Source organism: Neoarius graeffei, chromosome 4, assembly GCF_027579695.1.
Source record: "Neoarius graeffei isolate fNeoGra1 chromosome 4, fNeoGra1.pri, whole genome shotgun sequence".
Classification (NCBI taxonomy): Eukaryota; Metazoa; Chordata; class Actinopteri; order Siluriformes; family Ariidae; genus Neoarius; species Neoarius graeffei.
Window position 1 is genome coordinate 65,684,486 of NC_083572.1, and position 17,725 is coordinate 65,702,210.

Consider the following 17,725-nt stretch of genomic DNA (forward strand, 5'->3'; position numbering starts at 1 on the left):
GAAAAAAGCAAAACAAAACCCCGAGACCACTTAATCGTGACCAGCACTATATAGCTGTATATAATCAATACATTAAAGCTGAATCTAATGATACGTGTTAATGAAATAGAGTCGTGGTTAAGGCACCAGCTGCCAGTAAAGCGCCGAATTTCGACCTTACAAGAGATAAAACTGATAATGAGCAAACGATTCAACATTCCATCAGCTCTTTGTTCCTAGGTCATGTTAATTCCACATCATCCACATTTACATGCAGCCCGATATGCTAATAATCACATTTATTTAAAATAAAAATTGAGGCCACTCTGAAATCATCTTTATCTGATCAAACAAGGTGGTAATCAGTTGAACAATCTCTTAAATAGAAGAATAATTGCTCTGCAAACTCATTTGAATCTTTGGTTAGGTTCTTGTGCATGCAAATCCAAAATGTACATGGATTAGTAACATTTGTCTGTTTAAGGGTGAAAAAAAAAAGAACTGTGAATATTAAAGAAATATTTAAAATATTTAAAAAGGCTGAGGTTTAAAATCGGAACAGTGCAGGACACGAAGAAATCTTCTCGTCCGATATTCCACGAGGGCATTTTCACTAGGTTTCTGTAACCGGGTTTCCACTGCAGTGTTACGCAAAATAGAAGCGATTTTAAACAAAATGGAACCAAAACAACACAATTGTGAATCGTCCGTGTTTCCAAAAAGTCATGTTCTGCGATTAAAGCTGGGTTTTGTCCTCTCACGGTAGTCATTCGGATATCAGACACATATTTGGCATAGGATTCAATTCTATTCCTCGCAATATCCGTGGTAGTGTTTAATCGAATGCGAAAAATTAGCGATTTCAATTTTGTGAAATACTGCTTTGTCGAATCGGCTGAAAACTACGTCATGCACGCGTATAAAGCTTTTTGTGATATTCGAGGGTTTTATTTTCCAAAATTCACGTTTTCGTTACTCAGTTTTTAATTTCGCAATTTCAAAATGCGCATTAAGCAGGTTGATGGAAACCTGGCTACTGAAACAGGAAAAAAGGGAAAAAAAACCAACCAAACAAAAAAACAGAACAAGGACGTAGTCGCTCATCTGGCCTGCCATGAAAACAACCATGACTCCCAAAATATCAAACAGAACTGAAAATGTGACAATGTGAGAGAGAACCAACCTCCACAACAAACTTTACAACAGGAAAATCAACAAAAGGACTAAATTTTGTTCCCCAAGGGAAGATCTACCCAAAACATCCATCAGAACTGAATTCGCATGATAAGAGAGGAGATGCATTTCTAGTCAAAACAAAATGTGTTGACCTAATGACTAATTTGTTCGCAAAAATTTGACAAGACAATGACCAAGTGTTGTGCAGAAGGTCTAGTTCTTTCAAATAAAACAAGACGACAGGAGTCATCTATATCCCCCGCCCTATACCAATATATACCAAGCTTCAAGATATTATTTGTCACATTTTTCAAGTTGTGCTGCAGGAAACCAACCCTCCCTCTTTACACTGACCTCAGCAGCCCATGGCATAAGCCCATCGGACCTTTGGTCCAGGTGAGCTAAAAATTAAAATCTCTCACTTTTTAGTATCAAAAGGCACAAATACATTACTGAATCAACACATATACCAACTTTCAAGACCATAGCACTCATAGTTTTCAAGTTCTGCTCCAGAAACAAAACCTACCCCTAAGACTAAACTAAAATTGTTTCCATGGAAACATGAAAAATTAGAATTTCTCAAATGTCTTAGTATGAAAAGGCACATCTACATCAGCTTGTTAACATGTATACCAAGTTTCAAATCCGTATCATGAATAGTTTTGGATATATGCTCCGGAAACTAACCTTGCTCTTAGAAACTAAGTCAAACTATTTATGTAAAAATCTAAAAAACACTTTTTTTTTCTCAAAAAATCCAAAATAGCAAAAGGCACCAGGTTCACATGTTGCTTGATATGTATACAAAGTTTCATGAAGATAACTTCGGTAGTTTTAAAGATATGGCCCGGAAACAAAAATGTGACCAGACAGACGGCACCCGTTTCGATATCCCCCGCCCAACTTCGTTTGGGCGGGGGATAACAGCGAGAACTGAAATCCACTGAGAACAGAGGGAGGAGATATGATTTAACTGAAAATAAAGTTTTAAACAAATTGTTTACAACAAGAGGCGGCACGGTGGTGTAGTGGTTAGCGCTGTCGCCTCACAGCAAGAAGGTCCTGGGTTCGAGCCCCGTGGCCGGCGAGGGCCTTTCTGTGTGGAGTTTGCATGTTCTCCCCGTGTCCGCGTGGGTTTCCTCCGGGTGCTCCGGTTTCCCCCACAGTCCAAAGACATGCAGGTTAGGTTAACTGGTGACTCTAAATTGAGCGTAGGTGTGAATGTGAGTGTGAATGGTTGTCTGTGTCTGTGTGTCAGCCCTGTGATGACCTGGCGACTTGTCCAGGGTGTACCCCGCCTCTCGCCCGTAGTCAGCTGGGATAGGCTCCAGCTTGCCTGCGACCCTGTAGAAGGATAAAGCGGCTAGAGATAATGAGATGAGAATGAGATGTGTTTACAACAAGAAAATTAAAAAAAAAAAACGACCAAGTTTTGTTCCCCGAGTGAAGCTCTACCCAAAACATTGATCAGAACTGAAATCGGGTGAGAACTGCGAGAGGAGAGAATTCTAATAATGACAAGTCCCAACACTCGTTAAGATGACCTGATTAGCACTTTGTTAGCAAAAAATTGACAAGACAATGACCAAGTGTTGTGCAGAAAGACTAGTTCTTTCAAACGAAACAAATCAGAACTGAAATCCATTAAGAACTGAGGGAGGAGATACGATTTAACTGAAAATACACACAGTTGTAAACAAATTGTTTACAACAGGGAAGAATTAGCAACCAACCAAGTTTTGCTCCTCAAGGGAAGATCTACCCAAAACAGGCGCTTTAGTTGGTTAAAGCACCTGTCTAGTAAACAGACAGGTTTACTAGTAACCCCTTGGAATGGTTCATTTGGGCGGCACGGTGGTGTAGTGGTTAGCACGGTCGCCTCACAGCAAGAAGGTTCTGGGTTCGAACCCAATGGCCGGCGAGGGCCTTTCCGTGTGGCGTTTACATGTTCTCCCCGTGTCTGCGTGGGTTTCCCCCACAGTCCAAAGACATGCAGTTAGGTGTTAACGTGGGGCGGCTTTGTACTGAGGTGCCCTTGAGCGAGGTACCGAACCCCTGACTGTTCTCCGGGCGTTGTAGTGTGGCTGCCCACTAGCCTGGGCCCGCCCATCCTAAGTGTGACGCGACACGAGGGCCTGTTGCGAGCTTAGTCTGGCAAGGCAAGCTATCTCCAGCTCTTCCAAGCTCCCGAAAAATCGGGAGCCAATCAACTTTGAGCATCTCCAACGGCCCTGGGTAGAGGCGTGTTCAAGGCAGTGACGTAGTAGAACTGCGACCGGAAGCCATAGATTGTTTACAGAATCTATGCCGGAAGCGCTTCATTCACTAGAAACATTACGAACATGGAGCAGCGGCAAGCCTTTGACACAGCGGTAGATGCTGTATTGAAAGCATTCAACAGGAAGTTCTCATTGAAAACGGAGCAAAGAGCAACCCTGGAGGTATTTATCTTCTTCCTGTTACTCAAGCAGTTTCCGTCGCGTCACATACGTCAGAGGAAAGAGTGATGTGATTGGTTTAAGCTTCGTCACAGCCTTTTCTGGCTTCGACCAGTAGCAAACTGAGCCATTTCAGGGAGGCGGGTCAACCACGCCGTTGGGAAACGGTTGGGCTTAATATCTTTGCCAGACCAAATGCTCGCAGAGCTTTGAAGTTGCGTTAGCCAGACTAGCTGCCCACTGCTCTGGGTGTGTGTGTGCGCGTGTGTTCACTGCTTCAGATGGGTTAAATGCAGAGGATGAATTTCACTGTGCTTGAAGTGTGCATGTGACAAATAAAGGCTTCTTCCTCTTCCAAAACAATCAGAACAGAAATCGGATGAGAAATGAAAGAGGAGATACAATTCTAGTGACAGACCTGGAAAATTCATTCAACTTGGCCTAATTAGTAATTCGTTAGCAAAAAAATTTGACAAAACAGCCAAGTTTTGTGCAGAGTGAGGATTCCCCCCCCCCAAACAAAACAATCAGAATGGAAATCCGTGGAGAACTGACGGAGGGGATACGATTTAACTGAATTGTGGATGACGGATGCCACGCCATGGCACAAGGTCATCGACCTTATGGTCAGATGAGTTAATTAAAATTTAAATGATAAGAAGAACCTGCCTGACGTGCTGATCTAACGCCACTCTGACAGGACTAGTCATTACGCCAACGCTGATCTAAACACTGCTCCTTTATTTACACGTATATATTTGGCTGGCGTTATATACACACGCGTCACCGTTTGCGTAAACAGAATTTGACCTGACGAATGAGCTCATGATGAATGTAAACACTTCAGTCAGATTCGGAAGTCTGAAGAACAAAGTTGTTCAGATTGGAAGCAAACTCTCTGCATCTTCCCAAACATAACCATTCAAAGAGAACCACTTTAATTTGTCTAAATCTCTTGTATGGAAGCGGTACAGACAATGCAAGTGTACTCTCACAATCATTTATTGTCATTTTGTGAATGCTGGCATATCGCCTACCCTTGAAGAACGTACACGGTTTACATTTAAATGTTAGTCCTTCAGCTGGAATAAATCTGTCTGTAATTACAGCAGCCACATGACACACTTCTCAGCTAGTGCTAATAAACACAAAGACGTCCAATTCATCACCATTACAATTCATTAACGCTGTACTTTAGAAAGCTTCCCGAGAATCTTCAATATATATTCTTATAGATTATGTGCCAGAAAACGCGGCCGTTCTGTTTCGCAACAAACACGGTTATTAAAATCAATATTAATCCTTCAGAGTTCCCCAGAAACAGCCTGCGAAATGAACAGCATCATGAACTCGCACGTGTATCTGATTTAGCGCGATTTTGAAACCGACGCTGCCATGCTGTCCCGCTAAACGCAGGAGAAAGCGGCAAGTCAGGAGGACGTTCAGACGTCATGTTGCTCCCGTTTCCTCTTCAGCTTGCATGAAAGTTTTCATATCCCGCATTATCATAATTGGGTGTGTTTTTGTTCTCCTCTGTCGATAGCAGATATCTACTGTAATAAATTAAATCTGGTAAGTGCTGCATCATTGGATTTGCCCGAATTTGTGATTTCAGGCGAGCGTCTGATTTGCTGTAATCTGATCCGCGCCATCCCCAGCCTGGCCGTGGAGCTCGGGGGCCCTGGTGAGATCGGCCCATCAGGTTCGCTTTAATTAACTGCTGCAGAACACGAGGCCAGTGCTAAATTACTCTGTCACTCCTCTAAATGGAGTTTTTGAGGAGCGGGCCGCTGCACGACTCCAAACGCTGGCATTTCCATTATGTTCCCAATGAAAGAAAAAGGCGCGGAGGAAAGAGAAGTAGATAAAGAGAGCGGGGAAAGAGAAAACGATGGGGTTTAAAAAAAATAAAAAAATAAAAAAAAAGGAACAAAGTGAATTTCTCGCTTTGTCTCATCAATCCAAAGTGCTCGGATTCTTGAGGGAGCAGTCCATCATTTTCTCCCCGGAGAAGAATAAACACACTGAGGGAGTGATTACGAAAGCTAATATCGATTGATTGATTGTTGTTTATCTGAGCAATGAAAAGGGAGATGTATATCCCTCAAGGCTTTTGGTCATTTAATGTTAATATTGATATGATCATATGTATTATGTATTATGTCGGTATTAATATTAATTGATCATTTGGCCGTCAGTGATGAAGGTCAGACGTGCGGCGCAGCAGGATGTAAAGGGGCAGGAGAGGAAAGCGGAAAGCAAGAGGAAAAAGCTGTTAAATGGGTCAATAAACAGAAATGGCATCAATAAGACCTGCGATATCGCACCATTCAAAGTGCACATATGCTGTGTGTGTGTGTGTGTGCGCGCCTGTTTAATGACCACTGCACGAATATATCTGCCATCTGGCTTTTCAGTTCTCCAGAGCTTTCTAAGGCCAAGTCAGTTAAGATTAACATGACAATGACCATATCTCCTGCTGAGAAAGTCAATACTCTGTGTGTGTGTGTGTGTGTGTGTGTGTGTGTGTGTGTGTGTGTGTGTGTGTGTGTGTGTGTGTGTGTGAGAGCTTTGAGCCAAATACAGCGATCATTTACATATGTACACATCAACAGTCAGAAAAGGTTATACCATGTTAATCAAGAGGATAGTATTACAAGGTGTGTGTGTGTGTGTGTGTGTGTGTGTGTGTGTATGTGTGTGTGTGTGTGTGTGTGCGTCTCCCCTGAATGGTAGAGAATGAGGTAAGCCCTCTAAATGTGATTGAGTGTTTCGATACTGAGGCCCTCCACTCCCCTCTTATCAACCCAAATCTACAACTTGATAGTGCAGCAACACACACACACACACACACACACACACACACTCTTCTGTGTGGTGCTTAAAAGCTTCAGTGTACTTCGAATGAGACAGGAACTCTGTGTGTGTGTTGGGGGACAGGGTGTACACACACGGTGGAGTGTTCACATGCACAATGACAGTTTCAGGCCAAGTATGCTAATGAGCTTGGCTGTGCTCCAGGTGTGTGTGGGTGTGCGCGCGCGCGCCAGGGCAACATGAGCCTTCTTGTAGACGAACAGAGCCCAAACAATCGCACCCAAAAAACGATGAGCACGGCTGCAAGCATGACAGCTCTGTGAGACCTAGAGAAGTCCGGGCAATATACAGTCTCTATCTATATTCTTGATTATCACCTACTTATCACCTCATTTACATCTCGGCTAAACAAGCAGGCGCTCAACCCGAGTGTGAATTTCTCCCAAAATACAGCAGCATGTGATATTCGGCACAAAACGCAACATTCTACATGCATGCGTGTGCTTTGTGTGTGTCGCCCACATTGGCATGCATGAGCCGAGTGTTTGCAGTGTGATCCCCTTTGATTAGAAGAGGAGAAAAACAGAGCAAAGGCCAAGAGGGCCTCGATGAATATTAATACTGCACAATTAGCAGAGCATGAAGAGGGGGAGAGAGAGGGGAGGTGTGGGGGTGGAGTATGGGGGGAGGGGGGAGATCAGGAATAAATGTACTCGTACACGCTAGTGCTGTCAGAACGTCACCGGTCGAACACTATTCATATTTTCCATCATGTGCGCAATTTCAAAGGCAATACATCTATATTCAAATGTTTCATCTTATGTTGTACCTTTAAGTACCCAACATCTAAAATTTCCAAAAAAAGAAAAAAAAAAAAAACCTGCACCCTCCTCCTTCTGTATGCATGAGCTCACAGACGCTCGTGATTGGCCAGTGTCCCTATGATTGACAGGAGAAACAGCATGCTGTCCCTCCCACTCAGAGAACACGGACAGATTCTGCTCTTCTGGACTCCTGGCTGCAGATGGCTGTGGCATCCAGACGTCTGGGTGAAAACTTTGTCGCGCTACTTGGAAGTAAATTTACCCTGAGAAATTTTAAATATGTAAAAGTTATTCCATGAAATTAAGTCGGATATGAGCCGATAACCGACGAGGTGCGTAGCAGCGAGTCAGCTGTAAGCCATGTACGGCGAGATTGAGTGGAATAACTGTTTTATTCTATCCACATTCACTGGATTTTGAGAAACAGAGCATTTTAATTTTTTGCAAATTCGATAAATAAAAACCTTACACAAAATGTCTGACAAAATCATTTCCGCTTAGAACAGGGGTGGGCAATTATTTTTTCCATGGGGCCACATGAGAAACAGAAAATTTTGTGGAGGGCCGGACCAAAAGGCTGAACTAAATTCTGCATAATATTAATTGTATTTCTTTATATAACGCAGTAAATAACATTGTTTTTACAAGCTGCTAAGACTGGTAAGAGTATGGAAAAAACGAGGTTGCCTTACAAAAAAAATGTCATTTATTCAATCAAATTTCCCAAAACAATGGTTAACAAAATGTGAACATTTGTACCATTTTTTTTTCAGTCACATTCACCCCAAAACACAATAAAGACATCACAATATTGTCTTTCTACTCCAAATATCAAGCAAGATACATCATATTATAATAATGATACCGTGTCGATTCGGTGTAGGTATCAGATCTACAGATCGTCTCGGGCTCGGGCGCCTGCTGGTGACGTCACACTATGTGATTGGCTGGACCGTTTGAAGGATGACGTACAAGTTTGTGGTTGGTCTGGACAAATTACGGAAGTAGTTATCGCGGGATTAGGTTTCGTGGGATTTCATGTCATGTTCATGTCGCGCGCATTGCGTTTTTGTTGAACACAACTTCAAAATAAAAGCACTGCACATTCAGTCCATGCATGAGGTAAAATTAGAAAATACGTTTATTTTGTCATTTCTAATTAACCTTACACGGGCCGGTCAGAATGAACCAAAGGGCCGGATGCGGCCCGCGGGCCGTAAAATGCCCAGGTCTGGCTTAGAATGTAAGCCAACCGGCGAAATGACAGTAGCAATATGTGAAAAATGCAATAATAACAATTTTTGAAAAATAAAAATGATACGTTCTTACAATCAAATACTTTTATTCCATATTTTGTTGCCTTTTTTTAAAATAATTTTTGGGGTTTTATTTTTGAGTAGAGTTTGGTTCAGTAACATGCTCCGCCATTTTGTTTTTCTTCTTCTTTAGGGTTTTGGTGGTTTGGTGCCACCAACTGGGCTGGGGGGGGGGGGGGGGGGGGGGGGGGTAGAACAGGAGATATTGCGGGGGAAAAAATTATTTTAGCTACCGTAAAATACCAAATAATAGCCCGGGCGATTATTTGTCTCAATCACGTAAGAGACCCGGCGCGTATTAGAGACTAGGCGGCTATTTGGAACAGGCGATTAATTCCTTCTTCACAAACACCTTCCCCAAAATCTACCTCAAAACGGGGGAAAAAATCATTCTCAGATAGGCCTACTTTTAACCAGTATAACTTACAGTTTGTTTAGAGTTAGATTACAGATAGCACGGTGCTGACTTCGGGGAATTTTGAAGACGCGCAGAATGCATCTTCGCATGGCACAGTCGGGGTGGATAAAGGATAAATCACACACCTTTTCCTGTTAATGACTAGTTAAGCGCATGCTTTACAAAATAATCAAGAAACCACACCATTGTCTGTGCGCAGCACTGTGATTTAATTACTCTGCAAAGTTATGGTCACTTGCTATCACCCTCACCCATGCAGCCTCCCTCCACCCTTTGCGCTTCGCGATGTCTGTCAATCTGAAATTGCATGGAGGGCGCGACGTTGAAGCAACATAATTAGGGTGCGAAGTGTCAAACCGTTTTTTCTTATGCTGAAAAATAAGTGACCTGCAGTGGCTACATACTGTCATCTTGCATTCTCACGTTTCTCTCCAAGACGTCTCCCTATTTGGCCGATATGAGCCTATTCCCCGAGTGAGTTGGTACGGTGGCTCGACCCCGTAGAAAACTTAAAGTTCGGATGAAAGTTAGTTGAATAGGTTACTGACTTGTAGGCCTACATGTTGCCTGCCTGACGCGTGCTTCTGCCCAACTTGCACGACAGATTACTTGTTGAAAAGGCCCCTTGGATTAGATTGGCCGCGAGCAGACTGAAATGCATGTTAGAACGCTCTCACCTTTTTTGTAAAGCGTCTTCCAGATCCGAATGGGTAAGGGCAAGTGAAATGGTATAAGGTCTTTAATAAAACTCAGTGTGTGCTTTGACGCATGCATTCGGCAATTTAGGTCGTTTAACAGAAGCAGCAGTCCAACCTTGGAAACCCGCAGTCCTCAATGTCACCACACACGCTGGCTTTCGTTGGGTATACCCAAAGGGGTGGCTAAGACATCTGTCAAAAGTTACGGAGTTGCATTCCTCAAGAAATATTACGGTAGACCAAGATTATAACATTGAAATGGCATGTTTATTATCACGTAACAAAATGTTGTAAACAGTATTATAGAAATAATTTCATTCATTCATTCATTCATTCATTCATATTGTTTCGGTAGAAAACTATGCAATGCAAAATCGTTTAAACACCAGAAAACCAGAAAAGTGCTGGGCCTCAAGATTCTAGATAGAACGTTCGGACGCTTTTTTTTTTTTAGACCCCGGCGAGTATTCGGAACCGGCCTTTATTTGTCACAACACACGCGTACACCCGGCCGTTAAAGGGAACTCGGCGGTTAATTGGAACTCGGCTATTATTTGGTATTTTACGGTATTTCTGTTTATTTTAAATACTTGATAAAGTGATCTATCTGACTTGATGCGCTCTGCCATTTTGTTTTTCTCTACTCACGGTATATGAGCTAATAGCCTAGTAGCAGAGTATCTCCATCCATCCATCCATCCATCATCTGTAGCCGCTTATCCTGTTCTACAGGGTCGCAGGCAAGCTTTATATAAGAAAACCAAAAAAGGTGTCACCATAAATGTAGGCACCCCTACATTTAGTACTTTCTACAACTCCTCTTTGCCATGAAGAACAAAGAATCTGAAACTCCTGGATATGCAGTCTGTCCAGAAAAGGCGTACACACAGGAAGACTAGCAGCGATATAGTGATCAGAGACGACAGAATCTCACAAACGGACTTGGTGATCACAGGTGAAATCCGTCTGTTGGCGAAGTGAAGTATCTAGGTACCAAGTTAAACTAAACTCAACTTTCAGGCAACACGATTGCGGCGACTAACAATGGGAGTGAAGGATGGCGCTGACCTACAGATGGCTTCAGCACTTGAGTTATAAATAAACATACAAGATGGATACCTAGGAATGTCCGCTAGGGACCAACTGACAGCTACAAAGTGATGGGCGATGAGTGAATCGCATTATATATGGATGGCCTTAGAGTTCTAGGGCCTCTGTTGCGGACTCTCCTCTTCAGCTCAGCCCACAGTATTTCAATGAGGTGTAGGTCAGAGGGTTGGGATGGCGATGTCAAACGCTTCATTCTGTAAGCACTGGACCATTTTATGTACATTTAAAAAAAAAAAAAATCACTGTCCAGCTAGAAGATCCAACCACAACCCAGTAGTGGCTTCTTGGCAGAGGAAGCCAGATTTTCATTTTAAAATCTCCTGGTATTTCATGTAGTCCACGAGAAAGGTTTCTTGCCAAAAATCTTTATTTTTGACCAGAGAACCTGGTCCCAGTAGTGTCTAGCACACGCTCTAAATTTGCGGTTATATAAAAGAGAAGCCTTTCTTCTGGCACATCCAAGTAGTTTACTAGCATGAAGGAAATGTCTAATTGGTGACCTGGAGATTCTGTGACCTTAAAATGCGACCATCTTCTACAAATCTCCAACTGGGATCCTCTCTAACCAAATACACCAACATCCTCTTCCAGGCAGGTCCATTAAAATATCAGTTGTTTTATTCGTCTTAATTATTTTAAACTCTTATTGTCCTAACAGACCATATGGTCACTTCCAAGTGGCCAAAAAAAAGGGGGCAGGGATGTTGTTCCCAAAAAGACATACAGGTCACTCATTTTAGAAATGTTGCTCATTTGCATGTTCTGCCGTGGGTTTCCTGAAAGCCTCAACACTAAGGCTACATCCACATGACAACGGCAACGAGATTTTTTTTTTTTAAATATCACGTCCACATGGGCAACGGATCAGTAAAATATCAGGTTCATATGGCAACGCAACACTTGCTGAAAACGATGCAATACACATGCCACACCTCTACGTGCGCTGTAAGACGGTCCCATCGGAGACACCAGAACAATAGAAGAAGTAGACGCATGCGCATTAACCCCTTCTTCTGTAGCATTAGCCACAAAGTTTTGATTATTAATCAGTAGCGTAAAACGAAAGACGCGGAAAGAGGAATGAATGGGGGTAGATGGAAGCCGGTACGCCAACATTCTGATATCCTCCAGAATTCTTTAATGGTCCGGAATAAATTGAATGCTACACGTTGATGGATTACTTTGTTCTTCTACGCCCTTTTTGAGGAATGTATTGTAGGACTTAAACCAACATCTGAAGAGGTGAGATTGCTCCTTTTTTTTTTTTTCCCTATTTTTGCTGGCGGGATTGTTTTTATTTTTGGAAAGCGCACAGGCGGTGTGGTTATACTCAGTACTTCCGCAGTGTTTGGACTAAAGACTCTGCCCTAAGGGCTATTCTCTCTCTCACTCTCTCACTTTGCACCATTACACAATAAATACTCACAGTGAAAATATTTTGTAAGCGCGTTTCATGAACCAAGTTATAGGATTTGTTGACAACTCGCATCGAGTTCGTTACACTTCTACCCGGCGTGAAGCACTGACAGTCATGTGGTTGTGACGTCATCGTAAACAAATCCGTTCTACTCATCCAGACGACTTCGCAACGGCGCCGTTGCCAGATTTTTCCACTCTGGAACCCGTTCTCAAAAGATTTCGTTTTGGGGCACCCAAAACGCCGGTGCCGTGTGGACGCCAGGCCGAAACGATGAACAATTTTATCAGATTCACCTGAATCCGTTGCCGTGTGGACAGGGCCTAAGAGTGTCTTAACTAGGAAAGTGAGTGTTCATTGTGCTGCTCGCTCTACCATTTAACGATGGTTTCTGTGCTGCGATGCTTTTGGGAAATCCACCCCTGTTCGGTTTATAGTGTCCAAACAGTGCCATTAGCCTTTACCCGATGCAGTCTACATTTAACAGGAAGCCATAGCGAGTCTAAATATCATGTGACACACATTAATGTGGTGAAACAAATAAAAAAGGTCAAACATTAAATTATGACAAAATGACATTGCTTCATGATCATTTCTGCTCAACTGTGTAGTATAGACACACACACACATCAGGACTAAGATTAGAAAATTTCACCATGTCAAAAGGTTTGTCCAGGCCACCACACACACACACACAAGGTTGGGAGAAATACACATATTCACAAGAGCATTTCTAATGAGAAAGTTTTTTCCTACAGCAAAGATAAATCAGTTCTCTGATTGATTGAGTGGAAATGTTGAATTATTGTACGCAATGTTTATTTTATACAATCGTGTTTGCTCATTTTCACAAAGGGTGCCAATAATTCCAGAGGGCATGGTGCATAATATCATGCTACTGCTAATGTTCAGTCTCTCGGCAGCAGGGGGAAAAACAAAAAACCTACAGGCTCATTAATAGAAGAATGCATTTAAATAATCCATCTTTAATACAATTAAAATAAGAATGCCGTTTTTAAATAATCTGACACCGAGGCATTTTATGCCACCACACACACTGCTGAAGAATGTGTGTGTATGTATTACCCACACACACACAGCTATGAATAAAGTAGCAAGGCTGAGGTCTTGAAGGTAGGTGTGTGTATACGGGGAATGTTTTTATATTTGGGTGAGAATCAAACGTGAAAGTTTTGACTTCGTGAGAACATTTGGCTGGTGTCCACAAGGGGGGAAAAAAAGCTTTTATTAAAAAATAAAAACTCACCCCTACTACTACTACTAATAATAATAATAATAATTTAACCCATACACTATATTTTTATATACACTAATAATATATACACACACACATTGAACTTAGGCTTAGATTTTGGCCTCACATAAGTAATTACAGCAATGGAAGGTCTTCACAAGGAAAGTGAAACATGAGTGTGTGTTTTCAACCCATGTGGTCTCAGTTGAAGTCTCGTCCCAGTAACGCTTCAGTGCCCATGTTAGATGACACCTTAATGTACAGAGCATGCCTACAGTTTCCTCTGCTGCCTCTAGCCATCCTGTCGGTGTTTTTGTGTGCATGTGTACACACACACACACACTGTGCTTGTGTAAATTAGGTTATGCTTTGGGCAAAAGGAAATGACTTGGTTAACCACACATTCACATAAGTACAGATACAGACACACATTAATGAGGAGCGGTGCACTAAAGAAGCCTGATGGGGGCTTCAAACAACCAGGAGTTTTTACTGAACACTGCTGTTGAGCATGAGCAAGCACACACACACACACACACACACACACACACACACACACACACACACACACACAGGATGGCCAGAGGCCAGTTGCATGGCTGTGTAGTGAACAGATGTAGCAGCTTGGGTGTGCATGTGTGTCCATGTGTATGTACCTGTTTGTCGGTGAGTGTGTAGATGTAGTGTTGGTCAGGGCTGAAGAGCAGGTCTCTCAGGATGGGGCCGCCCTCCCCCACCACCACGTTCTCGTACAGCAGCGCTGGTCTGTTCAGACTCACAGAGTTGATCAGGATCTGCAGGAGAAAGCATGCAACAATCCCATAAGCATGATGAAGCACAACTGCAGAGCGCGGACAGAACACACACGGTACACGTATTTACAGAGGCAGCGATGCAAGAGAACTTGCTTCATTATGAGGCCCTGGAAAACATGCCTGCGTTTCAAAAATCCTCTGTGGAAACTGAAATGAGTGTTCAAACTGCAAAAGCACCAGCATCATGCTGCTGACTAAACACAAACGCACACCTCTCTATCTCTCTCTCTCTCTCTCTCTCCCCTTTCCGATTACTCTCCATGGAGAGGAGAGGAGCATGATCAACCCTGTCTTTATCGACTCGTTCAAATCCCTTATGTTTAGAATGTGAATCTCTCTGGCTGCCTTTGTGTGTCGTGTGTGCGCGCGCGCACGTATGCGTGTGTAAGAGGAGGATTAGCAACATCAGTCCTTAATTGAATCAAACAAAGCAGATAGACACTCAACTGTCAGACAGACAAGAAAGAGCTCGATTATGGGCTCAGCACAGAAATCAATAAAGCTAGTGGTGGTACACATACCCGAGCTGACACACACACACCCAACTCTCTCCCACCCACACGCGCACGTTCTCTCACTCTCGTTTAGGAGCAGACCAACTGTTTTAAACCTGTTCATCTTGATGCTCTACATACTTCCCCACTCTGTACAGCTTCTCACCCATTTGTCCTTTTACCGCAGACACATCGGGTAAACATGGGGGAGAGAGAGAGAGAGACAGACATTAACTGGAATTGCCAAAGTCACAAATGCAACAGCAGAAATCAGAAGTAATCATGAAACACAGGAATCACAGAAATAGCCCAAGCACAGACAACACGGAGCCACTGCGGAAAGGAAGTGAACGCTGCTAGTTTAGCGAGCTGCATTTCTTTATCGTGTCCTTCAGCTCCAATATCCAAGAATACATTACAGCTCGACAGTAAAATCCGTCTTTCATGTCAGTTTAGCAGGCTTCACGTCAAAAATGCAACCTATAATACATAGTCAGGCTTGAATCAGGGCTGAATTGTGCTCTCACTGCAGTCATTTCGGATAAAAGCATCAGCTCCACAAAAACGGAGATGATAAACGCATCACGCACACAAACCTCAGAAAAGTAGGGTTTAGCTATAGAGCAAAAATTTCACCATCATGTTTGTTGGAATTTTTTTTTTTTAAATATGATGTTCAAATATGTACCGAAATACCCTTTGGTCTTTAAGGTTTTTTTTTATTTTTTTATTTGTGCAATCATATAAACTGCAATTAAAAAAAAAAAAAACCTCCCACAAAACCCTTCTTTCACCATCATTCCGATGGCACTCAAGACGTAAGGAATAAAGCCCTTTAGGGAGTCCTGTTAAAGGAAATTAATTAGTCGCAAGGTTCTGTGACATGGGCCGATGCAAAGCAGAGGTACGGTTACCACCCCAAAGTGCTTTATTCCTCTTATTGACTACTTTCATGTTACCCATAATGCTTTGTGCCGGGGGTAACCAAAAAACAAACAAACAAACTAAAACAACATGGCGCTGCACACTGACCGTAATCTTTCAAATTTAAATCTCCCTAAAACATTCAAAGAAGTGTCAAAACTAACTAAACCAAAGCTTAAAGAAATCTGCAAAGCCTTTTCTGTGGACTTGGAGAAATCAATCGGTAACCAGAGTGCTCTGAGAGCACAATATCCCAATATCCCCCGCTGGCAACTATGCCATAACTCTGGTAAAAATGCGACTGAATTGAACAAAACCGCAATATGCGTATTACCGACATATAACACAGAATCCTGCCAAATTTCGTGAATTTCCTTCAAAAATTGTGAGGGGAGTTGATTTCAGAAGGTGAGCACCCTTACTGGGACGGACGTCGCCACGACATAATCCCCCTTTGGGCATTTCGGCCAGCGGGGGATAAAAAATTGTGAAGGAAGTTGATTTCAGAAAGCAAGCACACCTTGATGAAATTGCCAAAGTACAAGTTAGTTAATAAATCAAGGGCATAACTGGTAAAATTTGCCCAAATTAAAGGGAATTTCCATGTGTATAACCATCATATAACAAAGCTTTTTGCCAAGTTTGGTGAAATTCCTCCACAAATTGTGAGAGGAGTTGGTTTCAGAAGAATGTACACCCTCATTAAATGGTCTCAGTTAATTAATCAAGAGTCAAAACTCTGGTAAAATTTTCACAAACGAAATTAAATTGCAATGTGCGTGTTACTGTCATACAAGAAGGCCTTTTGCCAAGCTTCAAGAAATTCATCCAAAAATCATGAGAGGAGTTGATGTCAGAAGGCAAGCACACCTTCATGAAACTGTGAAAGTACAAGGTTGTTAATCAAGGGCCATAACTCTGGTAAAATGAGACCGAATTGAACAAAATTGCAATATGTGTACTACTGACATATAACAAAGAATCCTGCCAAGTTTTGTGAAATTCCTCCAAAAATTGTGAGAGGAGTTGATTTCAGAAGGTGAGCACCCTTCCTGGGACGGACGTCGCCACGACATAATCCCCCTTCGGGCCTTTCGGCCAGCGGGGGATAAAAAATTGTGAAGGAAGTTGATTTCAGAAAACAAGCACACCTTGATGAAATTGCCAAAGTACAAGTTAGTTAATAAATCAAGGGCATAACTGGTAAAATTTGCCCAAATTAAAGGGAATTTCAATATGTGTATAACCGTCATATAACAAAGCTTTTTGCCAAGTTTGGTGAAATTCCTCCACAAATTGTGAGAGGAGTTGGTTTCAGAAGGCGAGCACACCTTCATGAAACTGTGAAAGTACAAGGTTGTTAATCAAGAGCCATAACTCTGGTAAAATGAGACCGAATTGAACAAAATTGTGTACTACCGACATATAACAAAGAATCCTGCCAAGTTTTGTGAAATTCCTCCAAAAATTGTGAGAGGAGTTGATTTCAGAAGGTGAGCACCCTTCCTGGGATGGACAGATGGATGTCGCCACGACATAATCCCCCTTAGGGCCTTTCAGCCAGCGGGGGGATTTAAAAAAAAGAAAAAAAAGCGCTTGTAAATATCATAAGGAATGCTTTGAACATCTCTACTTCGGGTGAGTCAGCAGCCTTCTTCGTCAGTCAACGCAGGTGTTCCAACAATTCCTGACCTGCAGTAGTTTTGGCAGAAGAGCTGGGAAAGACACACTGACCATAGAAGAATCCACGGTGAAATGGTTTTTGCTGGGTTCTGGTTATGACGAGAAAGCCGTAAGAAAATACAAAACGCTTCGTGCACGGGAACACCAGCAAGGAATTCACTCAGTCAAGTAAACACTGTAAACACAGCAGAACTGTCAAATTTATTTTTTAAATTGATTTTGATTTCCTTCACATTGATTTTCCTCGAGCTCATATGCTACTGGATCACGACAACCTTTGGGCTGTTAGAGGAAGTTGTTAGCACTACAGGGTCAAACACTACATTTGATCTACCTACAGAAACACTAAAAGGAGAAG

General features: G+C 42.4%; 1 protein-coding gene across 1 annotated transcript in view; it reads right to left on the minus strand.

Moving 5' to 3' along the window:
- The window catches only part of plxna1b (plexin A1b), a 422,572-nt gene that overhangs the window by 166,146 nt on the left and 238,701 nt on the right, over nucleotides 1-17,725 (minus strand). Inside the window, exon 4 of the mRNA XM_060919493.1 lies at nucleotides 14,108-14,245. Within this exon, the coding sequence (XP_060775476.1) occupies nucleotides 14,108-14,245 (138 nt within the window). The remainder of the gene's footprint in view (nucleotides 1-14,107; nucleotides 14,246-17,725) is intronic.